The 15,303-nt window shown below is 44.4% G+C and overlaps 1 protein-coding gene across 1 annotated transcript in view; it reads right to left on the bottom strand.

Annotated features, from left to right (window-relative positions):
- LOC139232507 (probable voltage-dependent N-type calcium channel subunit alpha-1B) overlaps positions 1 to 15,303 on the bottom strand; it is a 958,198-nt gene that overhangs the window by 214,518 nt on the left and 728,377 nt on the right. The window contains exons 14-17 of the mRNA XM_070862825.1: positions 14,355 to 14,467; positions 14,151 to 14,263; positions 10,391 to 10,522; positions 6,022 to 6,094 (exon numbers count right to left, since the gene is read on the bottom strand). Coding sequence (XP_070718926.1) covers positions 6,022 to 6,094; positions 10,391 to 10,522; positions 14,151 to 14,263; positions 14,355 to 14,467 — 431 coding nt within the window. The remainder of the gene's footprint in view (positions 1 to 6,021; positions 6,095 to 10,390; positions 10,523 to 14,150; positions 14,264 to 14,354; positions 14,468 to 15,303) is intronic.

Genomic DNA, 15,303 nt, shown 5'->3' with positions numbered 1-15,303 from the left:
TCCGACAGTGGCGCCACCTGGTGGCTAGTGACCCCAAGCATACATACATGACAATATCCCCCTTTAAGATATTGGTAACAATCTTTTTACAAATTGAGACGGTCCGGGGCTTTCCGCTCCCGAGTTGATCGTCACAGTTCAACTCCAGCCTTGGGCGAGCGTTCTGAGTCAGTTATGACTGGGGGCTGGGCAGCCGATCTGATGGGAGCAGCAATAACCATGTCAGGGATTGAAAGTCCAGATTCATTGATGGCAGCGGAGTCCTCTGATGACTGAGGGTAGATTGGTTGGTCACTGATTGTGTCTTCCTCAGACTGTTCCGGTTCATCCGTGTGCCGCAGCTTTATCTGATCAACATGTTTCCTGCATGTCTGCCCATTCTTGAGCTTGACGATAAACACTCTGTTACCCTCCTTGGCCGTAACAGTACCGGCGATCCACTTGGGACCTTGACCATAATTTAGTACATACACAGGATCATTAACAGAAATGTCGCGTGACACAGCAGCGCGATCATGGTACCACTGCTGACTTTGACGTCTGTATTCAACATGATCGTTCAAGTCAGGGTGGACAAGAGAGAGCCTGGTCTTGAGCCCTCTCCATCAATAGTTCATCAGGGGGGACACCCGTAAGCATGTGAGGTCTTGTCCTGTAACTAAGCAATATGCGTGACAAGCGAGTCTGCAGTGAACCTTGAGTTACACGTTTCATACTCTGCTTGATGGTTTGGACAGCATGCTCTGCTTGACCATTAGATGCAGGTTTGAATGGTGCTGACATCACATGTTTGATGCCATTGAGTTTCATGAACTCTTGAAACTCCAGACTAGTGAAGCAAGGTCCGTTGTAGCTTACAACGATGTCAGGCAGACCATGAGTGGCAAACATGACACGAAGGTTCTCGATGGTAGCTGAGGATGTACTGGATGACATGATTATACACTCTATCCATTTGGAATATGCATCCACCACAACCAAAAACCTCTTTCCCAGGAAGGGGCCTACAAAGTCGATGTGGATCCTGGACCATGGTTTAGATGGCCACAACAACAGACTCAGCGGCAATTCCGCTGGTGCTTTATTTGCTGCATGCAAGTTTTGCACTGATGCACACATGATTCCAGATCAGAGTCAATTCCAGGCCACCATACATGAGACCTGGCAATGGCTTTCATCATGACAATACCAGGATGAGTGCTATGTAGATCATGTACAAATTTATCTCTGCCTTTCTTAGGCATAACAATATGATTACCCCACAGTAAACAATCTGACTGAATGGATAGTTCATCTTTGCGACGGTTGTAAAGTTTGGTCTCATCACCGATTTGCTTGGGTATGGCAGACCAATCACCACTAAGGACACAATGTTTCACTACCAAAATATCGGGTCCTGGCTGGTCCAGGTCTTATCTTGTTGAGCCGTGACAGGGGTTCCTTCACTTTCAAAAGCATCCATAACTAACAGTAGGTCTGCAGGTTGTGGTGTCTCCACCTCCAGTGTGGGCAACGGCAGACGGCTCAGTGCATCGGCACAATTCTTGGTGCCAGGTCTATGGCAAATTACATAATCATAGGCATATAATGTCAGCACCCACCTCTGGATGCGGGACAATGCATTGGTATTGATACCTTTGTTTTCCGAAAACAATGAAATGAGTGGCTTGTGATCTGTTTCCAGTTCAAACCGAAAACCAAACAGGTACTGATGCATCTTTTTAACCCCATACACACAGGCTAATGCTTCTTTTTCTACCATGCTGTCGGCTCTTTCCGCCTTTGACAAACATTTAGATGCATACACAACAGGTTGTAGTTTACCTGACTCATTAGCTTGTTGGAACATGCAACCAACTCCATATGACGAAAATTCACAGGCCAATACTAGATGCTTACATGGATCATAAAGTACCAGCAGCTTCTTACAGCAAAGCAGATTAGTAATTTTCTCAAAACTTCTGTCTTGAGACGCACCCCAAACCCAGTTATCACCTTTTCTTAGCAGCATGTGCAGTGGCTCTAATAAAGTGCTCAATCTAGGTAGGAAATTACCGAAGTAGTTGAGTAGACCCAGGAACAAACGCAGCTCCGTCACATTCTGAGGCTTGGGTGCATTTTTGATGGCCTTAGTTTTCTAGTCCGTAGGCCTGATGCCGTCAGCAGCAATTTTTCTCCCCAGGAATTTGACTTCCGGTGCCATGAAGACGCACTTCGAGTGTTTCAGTCTCAGTCCCACTTTGTCCAGATGATGTAGAACCTCTTCCAGGTTGTTCAGATGTTCGGCAGTATCACGACCTGTGACCAGGATGTCATGTTGGAACACGACGGTTCTAGGGACAGACTTCAGTAGATGCTCCATTTTCCTCTGAAATATGGCTGCAGCCGAGCGAATTCCAAAAGGACACCTGTTGTAGATAAACAGTCCTTTATAAATGTTGATGCACGTAAGCTCCTGTGTCATGTAGGCCGACGTCAGATCCAGTTTATTGAATGACTTTCCACCGTCTAGCGTTGCAAACAGGTCATCAGCCTTCGGTAACAGGTATTGATCCTGTTTCGAAACTCGGTTGATCGTAACCTTGTAGTCTCCACAAATCCTGATAGTGCCATCACTCTTCAACACAGGAACAATGGGGCTGGCCCATTCGTTAAATTCGACCGGTGATATGACCCCTTCATGCTGGAATCTGTCCAGTTCGATTTCGACTTTGTCCCTCAGCATGTACGGAACCGCCCGAGCTTTATGATGGATGGGTCTTGCATCCGAGTCCACGTGGATCTGCACCTTGGCTCCCGTGAAATTGCTGACGCCTGGTTCAAACAACGAGGGGAACTGGCTCAGCATTTGAGCACATGGAGGATCATCCTCCGACGAGAACGCTTTGATATCGTTCCAATTCCATTTGATTTTTTCTTGACAATTCCTGCCGAACAGCGTTAGACCATTGCCTGGAACAATCCATAATGGTAAATCATGAACCGCACCATCATACGACACCTTGACTACTGCACTGCCAATAATCACCGTTATGAGCTCTTTAGTGTACGTACGCAACTTGGCATTGACTGGACTTAGCTTAGGCCCCACAGCCTTAGTGTCCCACAGCTTGGCGAATGTCCTCTGGCTCATTATTGATTGACTTGCACCCGTATCCAATTCCATCGGTACTGGCACACCGTTAAGTTTCACATTAATCATTATCGTTTGGCTCTTTGTTAAGAACGAATACAGTCCATACACTTCCTCCTCTGGTATCTCGGATTGCATATCCGGATCCGCGCTATACTGGTCATCATCCTCCACGTGGTGTGTCACAGCACGCTTGCTCAGTTATGGACATATGCGCTGGAGATGCCCCAGTCTCGAACAGCTTTTACAAATGTACTGTTTAAACCGACACTGATGAGGTTAATGATTGCCCCCACAACGCCAACACGGTGAAATCGGATCCATGCCCATTGGCAGACTTAGGGCAGCCACAGGTTTCTCATATGTAGCTCTGCCAAATGACGATACAATCTTGTTTACAGTACTTGCTGAGTTCCGATTTTTCGATGATATCTGCTTTACATTTTTGTCCGTCGTCATGCATGCCTGGGCAATCGTGATGGCCTTGCTCAAATCCAGCATCTCCGCCGCCAGTAGCTTATGCAGGATCAGCTCGTGGTTGATGCCGATTACAAAGAAGTCCCGCAGCATGTCTCCCAACGCGTTTTCAAACTTACACGGAACAGCTAGACGTCTTAGGTCGGCAACGAATTCCGACACATTCTGGCCCTCAGAACGAACGTGCTTGTAGAATCGATATCATGAGATGATGATGCCTTCTTCTGGTTTGAGATAGTCACATAATCTAAGGATAAGGGGGAAGCCATTTAGGACCGAGATGAGGAGGAATTTCTTCACCCAGAGAGTGGTGAACCTGTGGAATTCTCTACCACAGAAAGTTGTTGAGGCCAATTCACTAAATATATTCAAAAAGGAGTTAGATGAAGTCCTTACTACTAGGGGAATCAAGGGGTATGGTGAGAAAGCAGGAATGGGGTACTGAAGTTGCATGTTCAGCCATGAACTCATTGAATGGCGGTGCAGGCTAGAAGGGCCGAATGGCCTACTCCTGCACCTATTTTCTATGTTTCTATGTTTCTATACCAGAGCACACAATTCCTCATAGTCCTTGTCCATTGGACTTGCAGGTGAGAGAAGATTCTTTTTGTCCACAGATTTTCAGATCGCAAACCGTGAGAAAGACCGCCCTGCGCCTAACTACGTCAGTGGGTTCCTCCATTTTGTTGGCCACGAAGTACTGGTCCAGGCGAGCTACAAAATCTGCCCAGTCCTCTCCCTCCACGAATCTCTCCAGAATTCCAATTGTGCTCATTTTTGCATGCAAAGGTTCTTAAGTTACCTCGTCGCCAAATGTTATGTATGTAATAACGCGATAGACTGAATACTGTAAACTAACACAGGTACAAACCTGGCTCTGCTTTATTAGGGCCCAAAGTGATTACAGTACATGATGGCTTGCCTTTTATACCTGGGCCACACACCCATGCGTACAGCCCAATGACCTCCGACAGTGGCGCCACCTGGTGGCTAGTGACCCCAAGCATACATAATGACACATGCCATGGTCCAGAAATTGCAGTTGGACGCTTCCTGCGGGCGGATACTTCCGACCTGAACAATTTCTACGAATGCTCCTCCTGGCCCAACTAAAAGGAAAGTGAAAATGATTTTGGACCGTTTCCATTGACTTGGCTACCCCACATGACAGATTTCACCCCCTATGTGTCGACTGAAAGCGAGCAGTGCCATTATTATTTTATGTTTCAAGGAGAGTAGAGAAGTGTATATCTCACTCCATTTTAATGTTTACTGTTTACTACTCCGTTCAATGCAAATACAGCACTTGTTGGTTCAGAGCCCAAATCTTGATCTGCTTTTCAAAGGGAAAAGTTGCCGGTGCACAGAGTAAAGGTTCTCTGTTGTAGTCCTTGGGTCTCGTGATTGTTTGCCTCGATATTGGGCAGAAAAAAGATGTACTTGGATTGCTGCAGATGCCAGATCCATTTACAGGAGTAACCAGTGACACGGAACCCGTGAAAATATCGAATGTAAAAGGCCAAAAATGCCTCAATCTTGCTGAAAGATACAGATCTGAGATCATTGTTAAAATTGCCACTATAACATATTACATTTCCTCACTAATGTACTGTACATGCTATAATATCTGACCATGGCTTGGCAATTTATATTAAACTATTTGAGGTGTCCAAATACCACAAAAAATTATCTTCCAACTCGCTCGTAACTTATGTTTGTCTATGTAGAAGATTTTGTTTTTGCATTGGAGAACCAGGTATGTAGTTTTATCAGACCTTGACCGCAAACCTCTTCCTCTTGCAATGGATTTGTTCTATTATTCTCCTCTTGCCTCTCCTTCAGGAACTGACTTATGGTAGGGTATAGTTCAGCAAGCTCTGCTAGCTCTCTGTTTTCCGCAAATTCTTCACACGTGAGCATTGGCAAGCTTTTCAACTGCAGTGACATCAAGATCGGCCCTGACCCTTCTTTTCTCATCGTCGCTTTCGGGTGGAAATCCCTGGATAGTGATCAGGAGCAGGAACCAAGGCTGATGTTTTCCGTTGCTAACCCGTGAGCACTGTGACCATTCATAGTGTCCTGCCCTTTGCCCTGGGCACAAAGCCATTGGTCAGCTCCATTGTAGAGTCTAATTAATAGCTCCACGCTTGATGTTATGAATGTTGTATATCTAGGCTATTGCACACATTTACTTTAATTATCGGAGTGTGTTGGTGAGCATGCAAGACCCGAAAACTTGGTCAAGTCACGAGTGCTCTGTGGTCATTGCGATCAGTGATGTCTACTGTTAATGTTCACTGCAATCTTATTGTATGCAGCAGCCAATGCAAGAAAGGAGGCACGATTAAATAGCAGTAATAACCTAAAAAGAATGTAATTCACTCAATAAAGCACATGTTTTTTTTAAATACCTGGAACACAGTGAGAATCGCAGCAGGAAATGTATCAAAATTTGTCGGAGGGGTTCCATCTTCAAAATTAAATCTAGAGATAAACAAAACCACATGCAAGTTCGTTTCTGCTTCCATTGTTTAACATTAATAAAGGTTTATGGTACGACTGTAGACAGCAATACAAGTCCCAATAGCAGTATAGCAATGGATTCTCAGACAAAACGTTGAACGGTGCATCTGAATGTTCTTGATGATGGAAGCGGCTGTGATAAGCAGACCATGCAGGTAAACTGGGAGTGTTCTAATGAACTGAGATTCGTTCCCTGCTATTAAACCATTTTCTGTGGTTTTTCAGAACATGCACTCGAGCACACACGCGATGTAAGGCGGTCAACCCGAGCTGCATTTGAACTTGGTGAAAGGAAGCGACCATCTGAAGCTACTATCCCATTCAACCTTCTCAAAGTATTGTAATTGTTTTATAATTGTGTTAATATTGCGATTATACCACACGTCCAAGATGTGGTTATATAGCAGGATTTTTAATCCGTTCAACTCAAGTGTATCTCTTGGCTTTCTCTAGTTTGAGACTTCCAGCATAGCATCTCTACGCTTTTTTTTCCTATGAATCCTAAACTTGAAATATACCAACTCACATACCCTTTCCCCCTCCTGATCCATATAAAAGGTTACTGCTTTGAAATTAAGATTTATTGCACTGTGTCCTAGATTGATGCATTGGAGGGAATTTTAAAACTCTCCCTCCTCTGGGAACTGGGTGGGAGCAGTTAAAATGGAGCAGGGCCCAACTGCTATTTTAACCTGAGGCCTGAATGGGGAGCGGTTGTGACATCCCCAGCCAGGCCAAACCTGCTAGCAACAGGAGCCAAGGTCAGAAGAGGCCCAGTAAGATAAGTTTAAAAATAAATTTGTACGGTTCCTTGTGGGCCAGGAGAAGCAGTAGTGTTCGAATCGGCCCCACAAGGAAATCTTATGCCTCCGCTGACCTCTGCTTCCACGGCTCCGGAACTTGTTTCCACTCCCCAGGTCCTCGCAGCCACTTACCTTGTGCCAGGGATTGTTCCCATGGGTTCCTGGCTGATGGCCTCTAAGCCGCATGATTTTAATGGCCAGGCAGCCTCTTGCGGTCAACCTCACGGCCCTTTAGGCTGCTCGCTAGACCATGTTCTGACTGGGAAATAAAACGAACCCTATCCTTTTTGAGGACCTCAAAACTAAGCAACACCTTTATCCTCCGTCAGTCTCTCCAACTCCGACAATGTACAGGCTTTGAAATCCCAAGCGTGGCATCCTCTCCCCACTATTTTGTGATCGATTTCATCAACTCTCCTTCCCTTTTCAATCTTGCTGGTATTTTGCACTACGGGCTTTTGCACTTCATTTTGATAGAAACATAGAGAATAGGTGCAGCAGTAGGCCATTCGGCCCTTCGAGCCTGCACCACTATTCAATATGATCATGGCTGATCATGCAACTTCAGTTACCCCATTCCTGTTATCTCTCCATACCCCTTGATCCCTTTAACCATAAGGGCCACATCTAACTCCCTTTTGAATATATCTAACAAACTGGCCACGACAACTTTCTGTGGTAGAGAATTCCACAGGTTCACAATTCTCTGAGTGAAGAAGTTTCTCCTCATCTCAGTCCTAAACGGCCTACCCCTTATCCTAAGACTGTGTCCCCTGGTTTTGGACTTCCCCAACATCGGGAACATTCTTCCTGTATCTAACCTGCCCAATCCCGTCAAAATTTTATATGTTTCTATGAGATCCCCTCTCATTCTTCTAAATTCTAGTGAATATATGCCTAGTCGATCCAGTCTTTCTTCATATGTCAGTCCTGCCATCCTGGGAATCAATCTGGTGAATCTTTGCTGCACCCCTCAATAGCAAGATTGTCCTTCCTCAGATTAGGAGACCAAAACTGCACACAATATTCAAGGTGTGGCCTCACCAAGGCCCTGTACAAATGCAGTAAGACCTCCCTGCTCCTATACTCAAATCCTCTCGCTATGAAGGCCAACATGACATTTGCCATCTTTACCGCCTGCTGTACCTGCATACCAACTTTCAATGACTGATGTACCACGACACCCAGGTTTCGTTGCATCTCTCCTTTTCCTAATCTGTCACCATTCAAATAATATTCTGCCTTCCTGATTTTTGTCACCAAAGTGAATATCACATTTATCTACATTATACTGCATCTGCCATGCATTTGCCCACTCACCTAACCTGTCCAAATCACCCTGCAGCTCTTAGCATCCTCTTCACAGCTCACACCGCCACCCAGCTTAGTGTCATCTGCAAACTTTGTGATATTACATTCAATTCCTTCATCTAAATCATTAATGTATATTGTAAATTGCTGGGGTCCCAGCACTGAACCTTGCAGTACCCCTCTAGTCACTGCCTGCCATTCTGAAAAGGACCTGTTTATTCCTACTCTTTGCTTTCTGTCTGCCAACCAGTTCTCTATCCATGTCAATACATTACCCCCAATACCATGTGCTTTAATTTTGCAGACCAATCTCTTATATGGGACCTTGTCAAAAGCCTTTTGAAAGTCCAAATACACCACATCCACTGGTTCTCCCTTGTCCACTCTACTAGTTACATCCTCAAAACATTCTAGAAGGTTTGTCAAGCATGATTTCCCTTTCATAAATCCATGCTGACTTGGACCGATCCTATCACTGCTTTCCAAATGCGCTGCTATTACATCTTTAATAATTGATTCCAACATTTTCCCCACTACCGATGTCAGGCTAACCGGTCTATAATTCCCTGTTTTCTCTCTCCCTCCTTTTTTAAAAAGTAGGGTTACATTAGCTACCCTCCAATCCATAGGAACTGATCCAGAGTCTATAGAATTTTGGAAAATGACCATCAATGCATCCACTATTTCTAGGGCTACTTGCTTAAGTACTCTGGGGTGCAGACTATCAGGCCCTAGGGATTTATCGGGCTTCAATCCCATCAATTTCCCGAAAACAATTTCCTGACTAATAAGGATTTCCTTCAGTTCCTCCTTCTCGTTAGACCCTCGGTCCCCTAGTATTTCCAGAAGATTATTTCTTTCTTCCTTCTTGAAGACAGAACCAAAGTATTTGTTTAATTGGTCTGCCATTTCTTTGTTCCCCATTATAAATTCACCTGATTCTGTCTGCAAGGGACCTATGTTTGTCTTCACTAATCTTTTTCTCTTCACATATCTACAGAAGCTTTTGCAGTCAGTTTTTATGTTCCCTGCAAGCTTACTCTCATGCTCTATTTCCCCCCTCCTAATTAAATCCTTTGTTCTCCTCTGCTGAATTCTAAATTTCTCCCAGTCCTCAGGTTTGCTGCTTTTTCTGGCCAATTTATATGCCTTTTCCTTGGACTTAACACTATCACTAATTTCCCTTATTAGCCACGGTTGAGCCACCTTCCCTGTTTTATTTTTACGCCAGACAGAGATGTACAATTGTTGAAGTTCATCCACGTGATCTTTAAATGTCTGCCATTGCCTATCCACTGTCAACCTATTAAGTATCATTCGCCAGTCTATCTTAGCCAATTCACATCTCATATCATCAAAGTTACCTTTCTTTAAGTTCAAGACCCTAGTCTCTGAATTAACTTAATGAAGAATTCTACCATATTATGGTCACTCTTCCTCAAGGGGCCTCGCACAAGATTGTTAATTAGTCCTTTCTCATTACACATCACCCAGTCTAGGATGGCCAGCCCTCTAGTTGGTGCTTGGTCTAGAAAACCATCCCTTATACACTCCAGGAAATCCTCCTCCACTGTATTGCTACCAGTTTGGTTAGCCCAATCTATATGTAGATTAAAGTCACCCATGATAACTGCTGGACCTTTATTGCACGCATCCCTAATTTCTTGTTTGATGCTGTCCCCAACCTCACTACTACTGTTTGGTTGTCTGTACACAACTCCCACTAGCGTTTTCTGCCCTTTGGTGTTCCGCAGCTCTACCGATACAGATTCCACATCATCCAAGCTGATGTCCTTCCTTACTATTGCGTTAATCTCCTCTTTAACCAGCAATGCTACCCCATCTCCTTTTCCTTTCTGTCTATCCTTCCTGAATGTTGAATACCCCTGGATGTTGAGTTCTTAGCCTTGGTCACCCTGGAGCCATGACTTCCTAATCCCAATTACATCATATCCATTAACAGCTATCTGCGCAGTTAATTCATCCACTTTAATACGAATGCTCCTCACATTGAGACACAGAGCCTTCAGGTTTATTTTTTTAACACTCTTTGTCCTTTTAGAATTATGTTGTAATTATGTTAGGTTTCTCAATAATAAAAAAAAATAGTTTAAAATTCATATTGTACGAGAGTGTGACTTACTGTCCCCCAAAGAGCTGCATTCCAAGTAAGGCGAAGACTACAATGAACAGGAAAAGCAGGAAAAGCAGACTGATGATAGATTTCATGGAGTTCAACAGAGATACCACCAAATTGCGCAACGAGTTCCAGTACCTTTAAGAACACAGATCAATCATTTCACCAAAACAACCACAACAGTTGGCATAAGACCATAAGAAACGTAACATAAGAAATTTGAGGAGCAGGACATTTGATCCTTGAGTTGCTCCGCCATTCAATACGATCATGGACTCAGCTCCACTTCCCTGCCGCTCCCCATAACCCTTTACTCCCTTACCGCCCAAAAACTTGTCTATCTCTGCCTTAAATATATTCAATGACCCAGCCTCCACAGCTCTCTGGGACAGAGAATTCCATAGATTTACAACCCTCTGCGAGAAGAAATTCCTCCTCATCTCAGTTTTAAATGGGCGGCCCTTATTCTGAGACTATGTCCCCTATGTTTTAGTCTATCTGACATCTTATCTGATAATGAGCAATTCTTAAATAAAGCTAGTCCACCTTTTTCTGTGACTTCAATTTTAAAATCACATTCTTTGTAAGACCACCCTCTGAAGAAAATTGAAATAGTTTTAACGAGGTTTGACTGAGTTACTGAATGAATATTGATCATATTAGTATGTTGAGCATTTATTGACATATGTGATATACGTTGAACTGGTTGAGATGTTGCCTATTGATATGTGTAAGCATTTACTGAAATAGGATGACTGGAGTTAATAAGTATGTGAAAATTGTATATTGAGAAACTTCCATTAATGGAGGTTTCACACGAGCAAGATTGGCTTTTCTTCACATAAAAATTCAATGAACTTAAAAAGACATTCAAAGCATAAAATGGAATGAATGACCTTAAATAAAATGGCTCCATAATTAGAAAGATTTTGGAACTCAAATGAATGCTGTAAGTCAATACTGCACTTGAGGCTGAAGTTCTAATTGTAAATAAGCAAGCAGAAAAAAGCTCATATCTCGTACAGATATGAATAATAGAACAAACCAGTGATTACCAAAAACTGGTGGGTTTCAATGAGTTGTAATGTTGAATGGACAGGAATTACACAAGGAAAAGTTTGCAGGCCGTGGGACTAATTAGATAGCTCGTTCAAAGAGCGGAACCAGGCACAATGGGCCGAATGGCTTCCATCAATGCTGTAAGATTCTATGATTCTAAGTGCTGCAAGACACTGCAGTTGTTTTAAGAGCTTAGTAGGAGGGTGTCCTAGTACCTGGTTTTGAAAATGGTTACAAACATCACATTATATTAAAGACATTTTATTTAGTAGCATGTTAAAATGTGGGTCACTTATGTGATTTCCATGAGCAGCAATTTATTATCAGTACCAACATAATACTGAGCAGAATATTTCTGAATCCCACAGGATAGTGGACATGTGGAATCGACTCCCAGATTCAAGGTCAATTAATGGCTTTAAAAGGGAATGGGGCCAACATATGTTGAGAAGCTCAGCCGAGGGCCAGAGAGATATTAAAACTACTGTTAGCTTTTTGTTCTCTGTATGAAATTGGGAACGGAAACCTTTCTTAAAATAAGTGATGTTATTGGCAATGTAAGAGGAAATGTATGAAAGAATAATCATACATGGACTCCAGATCCAGCAGACCTGATGGGCCAAATGGTCTTTTCTCTGGACATCAAGCTTTTATTCCAGTTTCAGGTAGTGAGGACAACACTTATGGTAGTTCCCAGTTCATGTGATTAAAAATGTATTTGATACCTTGTCATCTTCTTACACAGTTGTCCATTGGAACAAAATACCAACTGATTCAATAAATGCAAAACCAATGGAATCTTTTAAGGGTGAGAACAAACCCAGAACAGTTCTAAATTCATAAGGTAAAATGGCAGGATAAAGGGCTCAAGTTTTGGCCTGAGGTGCTCCTATTTTTTTGGAGCAACTAGTTTAGAATGGAGCATCTTAGAAATTGCAATTCTCGGCATTTAGTTTGCTCCAGTTGTAGTGAGTTAGAATAGATTCATTGTAGAACAGATTTTTTTTTTCAAAAGGGGGCATGTCCAGTCACTTACGCCTGTTTTGCAAGTTTAGGCAGCGAAAATTTACTCCAAACTAACTTAGAATGGAGTAAGTGTAGATTTTTGTATGCTCAGAAAAACCTTGCCTACACTTATAAATCAGGCGTAGGGAACGAGAGATGGGGGGGGGGCAGGGGGGGTTTACAAGCATTAAACACTTCACTGTTACAAATAATGATGCCATCATCAATAATAAATGATAAATAAATAAATCAATCAAAAAAAATAAAAAAAATAATAAAAAATCAATCAATAAATAAAAAATGTACTTTCTACTCACCGACTGCAGCACCGGGAGACCTCCAACAGCGTGCTGGGACGGGCCCCCAGTGTCTTTTTCTCTGTCTCTGTCAGTGTCTCTCTCTCTGTCTCTGTCTCTCTGTGTTTCTGACAGTGAGGGGTGGGGAGTGAGGGGGGGGATGGGGGGGGGGGAGAGGGGAGAGGAGGGGGAGAGGAGAGGGGAGGGGCAGAGCGGGGAGGGGGGAGGGAGGGAGAGGAGAGGGGGAGAGGGGAGGGAGGGGAGAGATGAGGGGAGGGGAGAGGAGAGGGAGAGGGGAGAGGAGAGGAGAGGGAAGAGGAGAGGGGGGAGAGAAGAGGGGAGGGGGGAGGGGAGGTGGAGGGGGAGAGAGGGGGGGAGAGGAGGTGGAGAGAGGGGGGGAGAGGAGAGGGGAGGGGGGAGAGGAGGTGGAGGGGGAGAGAGGGGGAAGGAGGGAGAGAGAGGGGGAGGGAGAGGGTGGGGAGGGGAGGAAGGAGAGGAGGTGAGGGGGGGCTGAACAGGGGGGAGAGGAGGCTGAACGGGGAGAGGGGTAAGGGAGTGGGGCTGAACGGGGGGGGGAGAGAGTGGGGCTGAATGGGTGGGGGGAGGGGGGGAGAGTGGGGCTGAACGGGTGGGGGAGGGGGGAGAGTGGGGCTGAACGGGGGAGGAGAGAGGGGCTGAATGGGCCCCGCCGCCGTCGGTTCCAAGGACGACTTCGGGCGGGGGAGGGAGGGGCTAAACGGGGGGGGGGAGGGAGGGGGGCTGATTGGAGGGGGAGGAGGGCTGAGGGGAGTGAGAGGGGAATGAGAGGCCGGGCGGATGAGCCCCACCGCTGCCGCCGGCGGTTCTAAGGAGAACTTCGGGCGGGGCCCGCCCCCAGCGAGATGCCGGGCGGGCGGGCCCGACCGACGAGGTAAGATGCGTCAGACCATTCGGCCCGGGATAGGAGCGACATCCTTTCGGCCAGGGATAGGGTTGTCACCCGGAGACAGGACGCGCTGGGATGGCCGGGAGCTACTGCGCACGCGCGCAACTGCCGGCACTGTTTTTGGCGCAGGGCTGTAGCTCCGCCCCCAGCAGCTCCTGCTGCACCACGCCGAGCTGCAAACGGGCCTACAGATATCGGAGAATCGCGAGGTAAGTATTCAACGCAATTTTTGTTTTACAATTAGTCGGGCCTCTCCGATGTGCGTCGTTCTAGCGGGCGTCCGAAACTTGAGCCCAAAGAACTGGCACTGGGGCAGGATGGAACTAATTTACATTGGATGTGCCTTATAGTTAGTTAGGGTTTTCGAGCTGCAGGTTGAACCATAAAACCTGATGCAGTGCAAATAATGTTTGTGTTTGAATCAAGATAAAAGTTTTTGAAAAATTTAAAATGGGAAGTTCACAATTAATATTCTCCTTACTTGGTTACTTTGAAGATTCTGAGTAAGCGAAGTGCTCGGAGAACACTTATCCCAAATGAGGTACCCGGTTTGACAGCAGCCCAAATTACCTCAAAAATACTGCCAATGATCACCTGCAAAAATAGTATACAACACATGTTTAGTTAGTGAGCCCTGGACATTAATATTACATTGTCTGCATGCGCCACACAACCTCAATCTTACCCCAAAATCAAAACAGTTGAACGAGGAATGGAAGTAATTTCTTGGCCCCAAACCATACATCTTCAAGGACATCTCAGTCAGAAAAAGCCCAAGGAAAACAAACTCAGCAAAATCTGGAACAAAAATAATGTGTTAAAAATGTATCGCGGCACATAATAGATATCTTACATCGTTTACATGTTAACAGCTCATGAGAGAAACTGTCTGTAACCGTTTGCTTTCAGTGTGAGGACTATCACGTTTATGCACATAGGCTTCCAAGTCCACAGAATCAGAAAGCTTTACAGCACAAAGGTGGCCATTCAGCCCATTGTATCTGTGTCACCTTTCTGATACAGCAATCCAAGCTAATCCTATTCCCCTACTCTATCCCCATTGCCTGTATCCTCCTCTGTTTCAACTTTTTTACCCTTAAAAGACACAATAGTCTCGACTTCAACTAGTCCATGCTCTAACAACCTTTTGCATAACGCAGTTTCATCCTAATCTTGGCCCTTATTATCTTTGAAAGTTATATATTTGTAAATTAGGAATAACAATGCTAAAGAAAAGCAAGAGAAATATAGAAAGTATTGTGCGAAGGTTTAAAGGGAGATCAGAAGGGCTGAAATTGAATCTGAAAAAAGGCTAGTACAAAATATAAAAGGCAAGTGTAAGTGCTTTTACAACGATATATAAAGTATACGAATAGTTAAAGAAAAGAAATGACCACTCAAGAATGAAGAAGGAAGGAGTCTAATGGTGGCAGATCAAGGTATAGCAGCAGTATCAAATAAATATTTTGCATCAGATTTTACGGACGATTTTTAGTGATAACTGTAGAAAATGAATTAGTTCTGAAAAAGTTGCCAGAACTCAAGACGGATAAGTCATTAAGCCCAATGGCATGCACTTTAGGCTGCTGAAAGTTGTCAGAAGGGAGATAACACGCTTTGGCTATAAGTTGCCA

Source organism: Pristiophorus japonicus, chromosome 20, assembly GCF_044704955.1.
Source record: "Pristiophorus japonicus isolate sPriJap1 chromosome 20, sPriJap1.hap1, whole genome shotgun sequence".
NCBI classification, from domain to species: Eukaryota; Metazoa; Chordata; class Chondrichthyes; family Pristiophoridae; genus Pristiophorus; species Pristiophorus japonicus.
The sequence above is the reverse complement of the archived record's forward strand: the minus strand, read 5'-3'. Positions and strand labels throughout refer to the sequence as shown.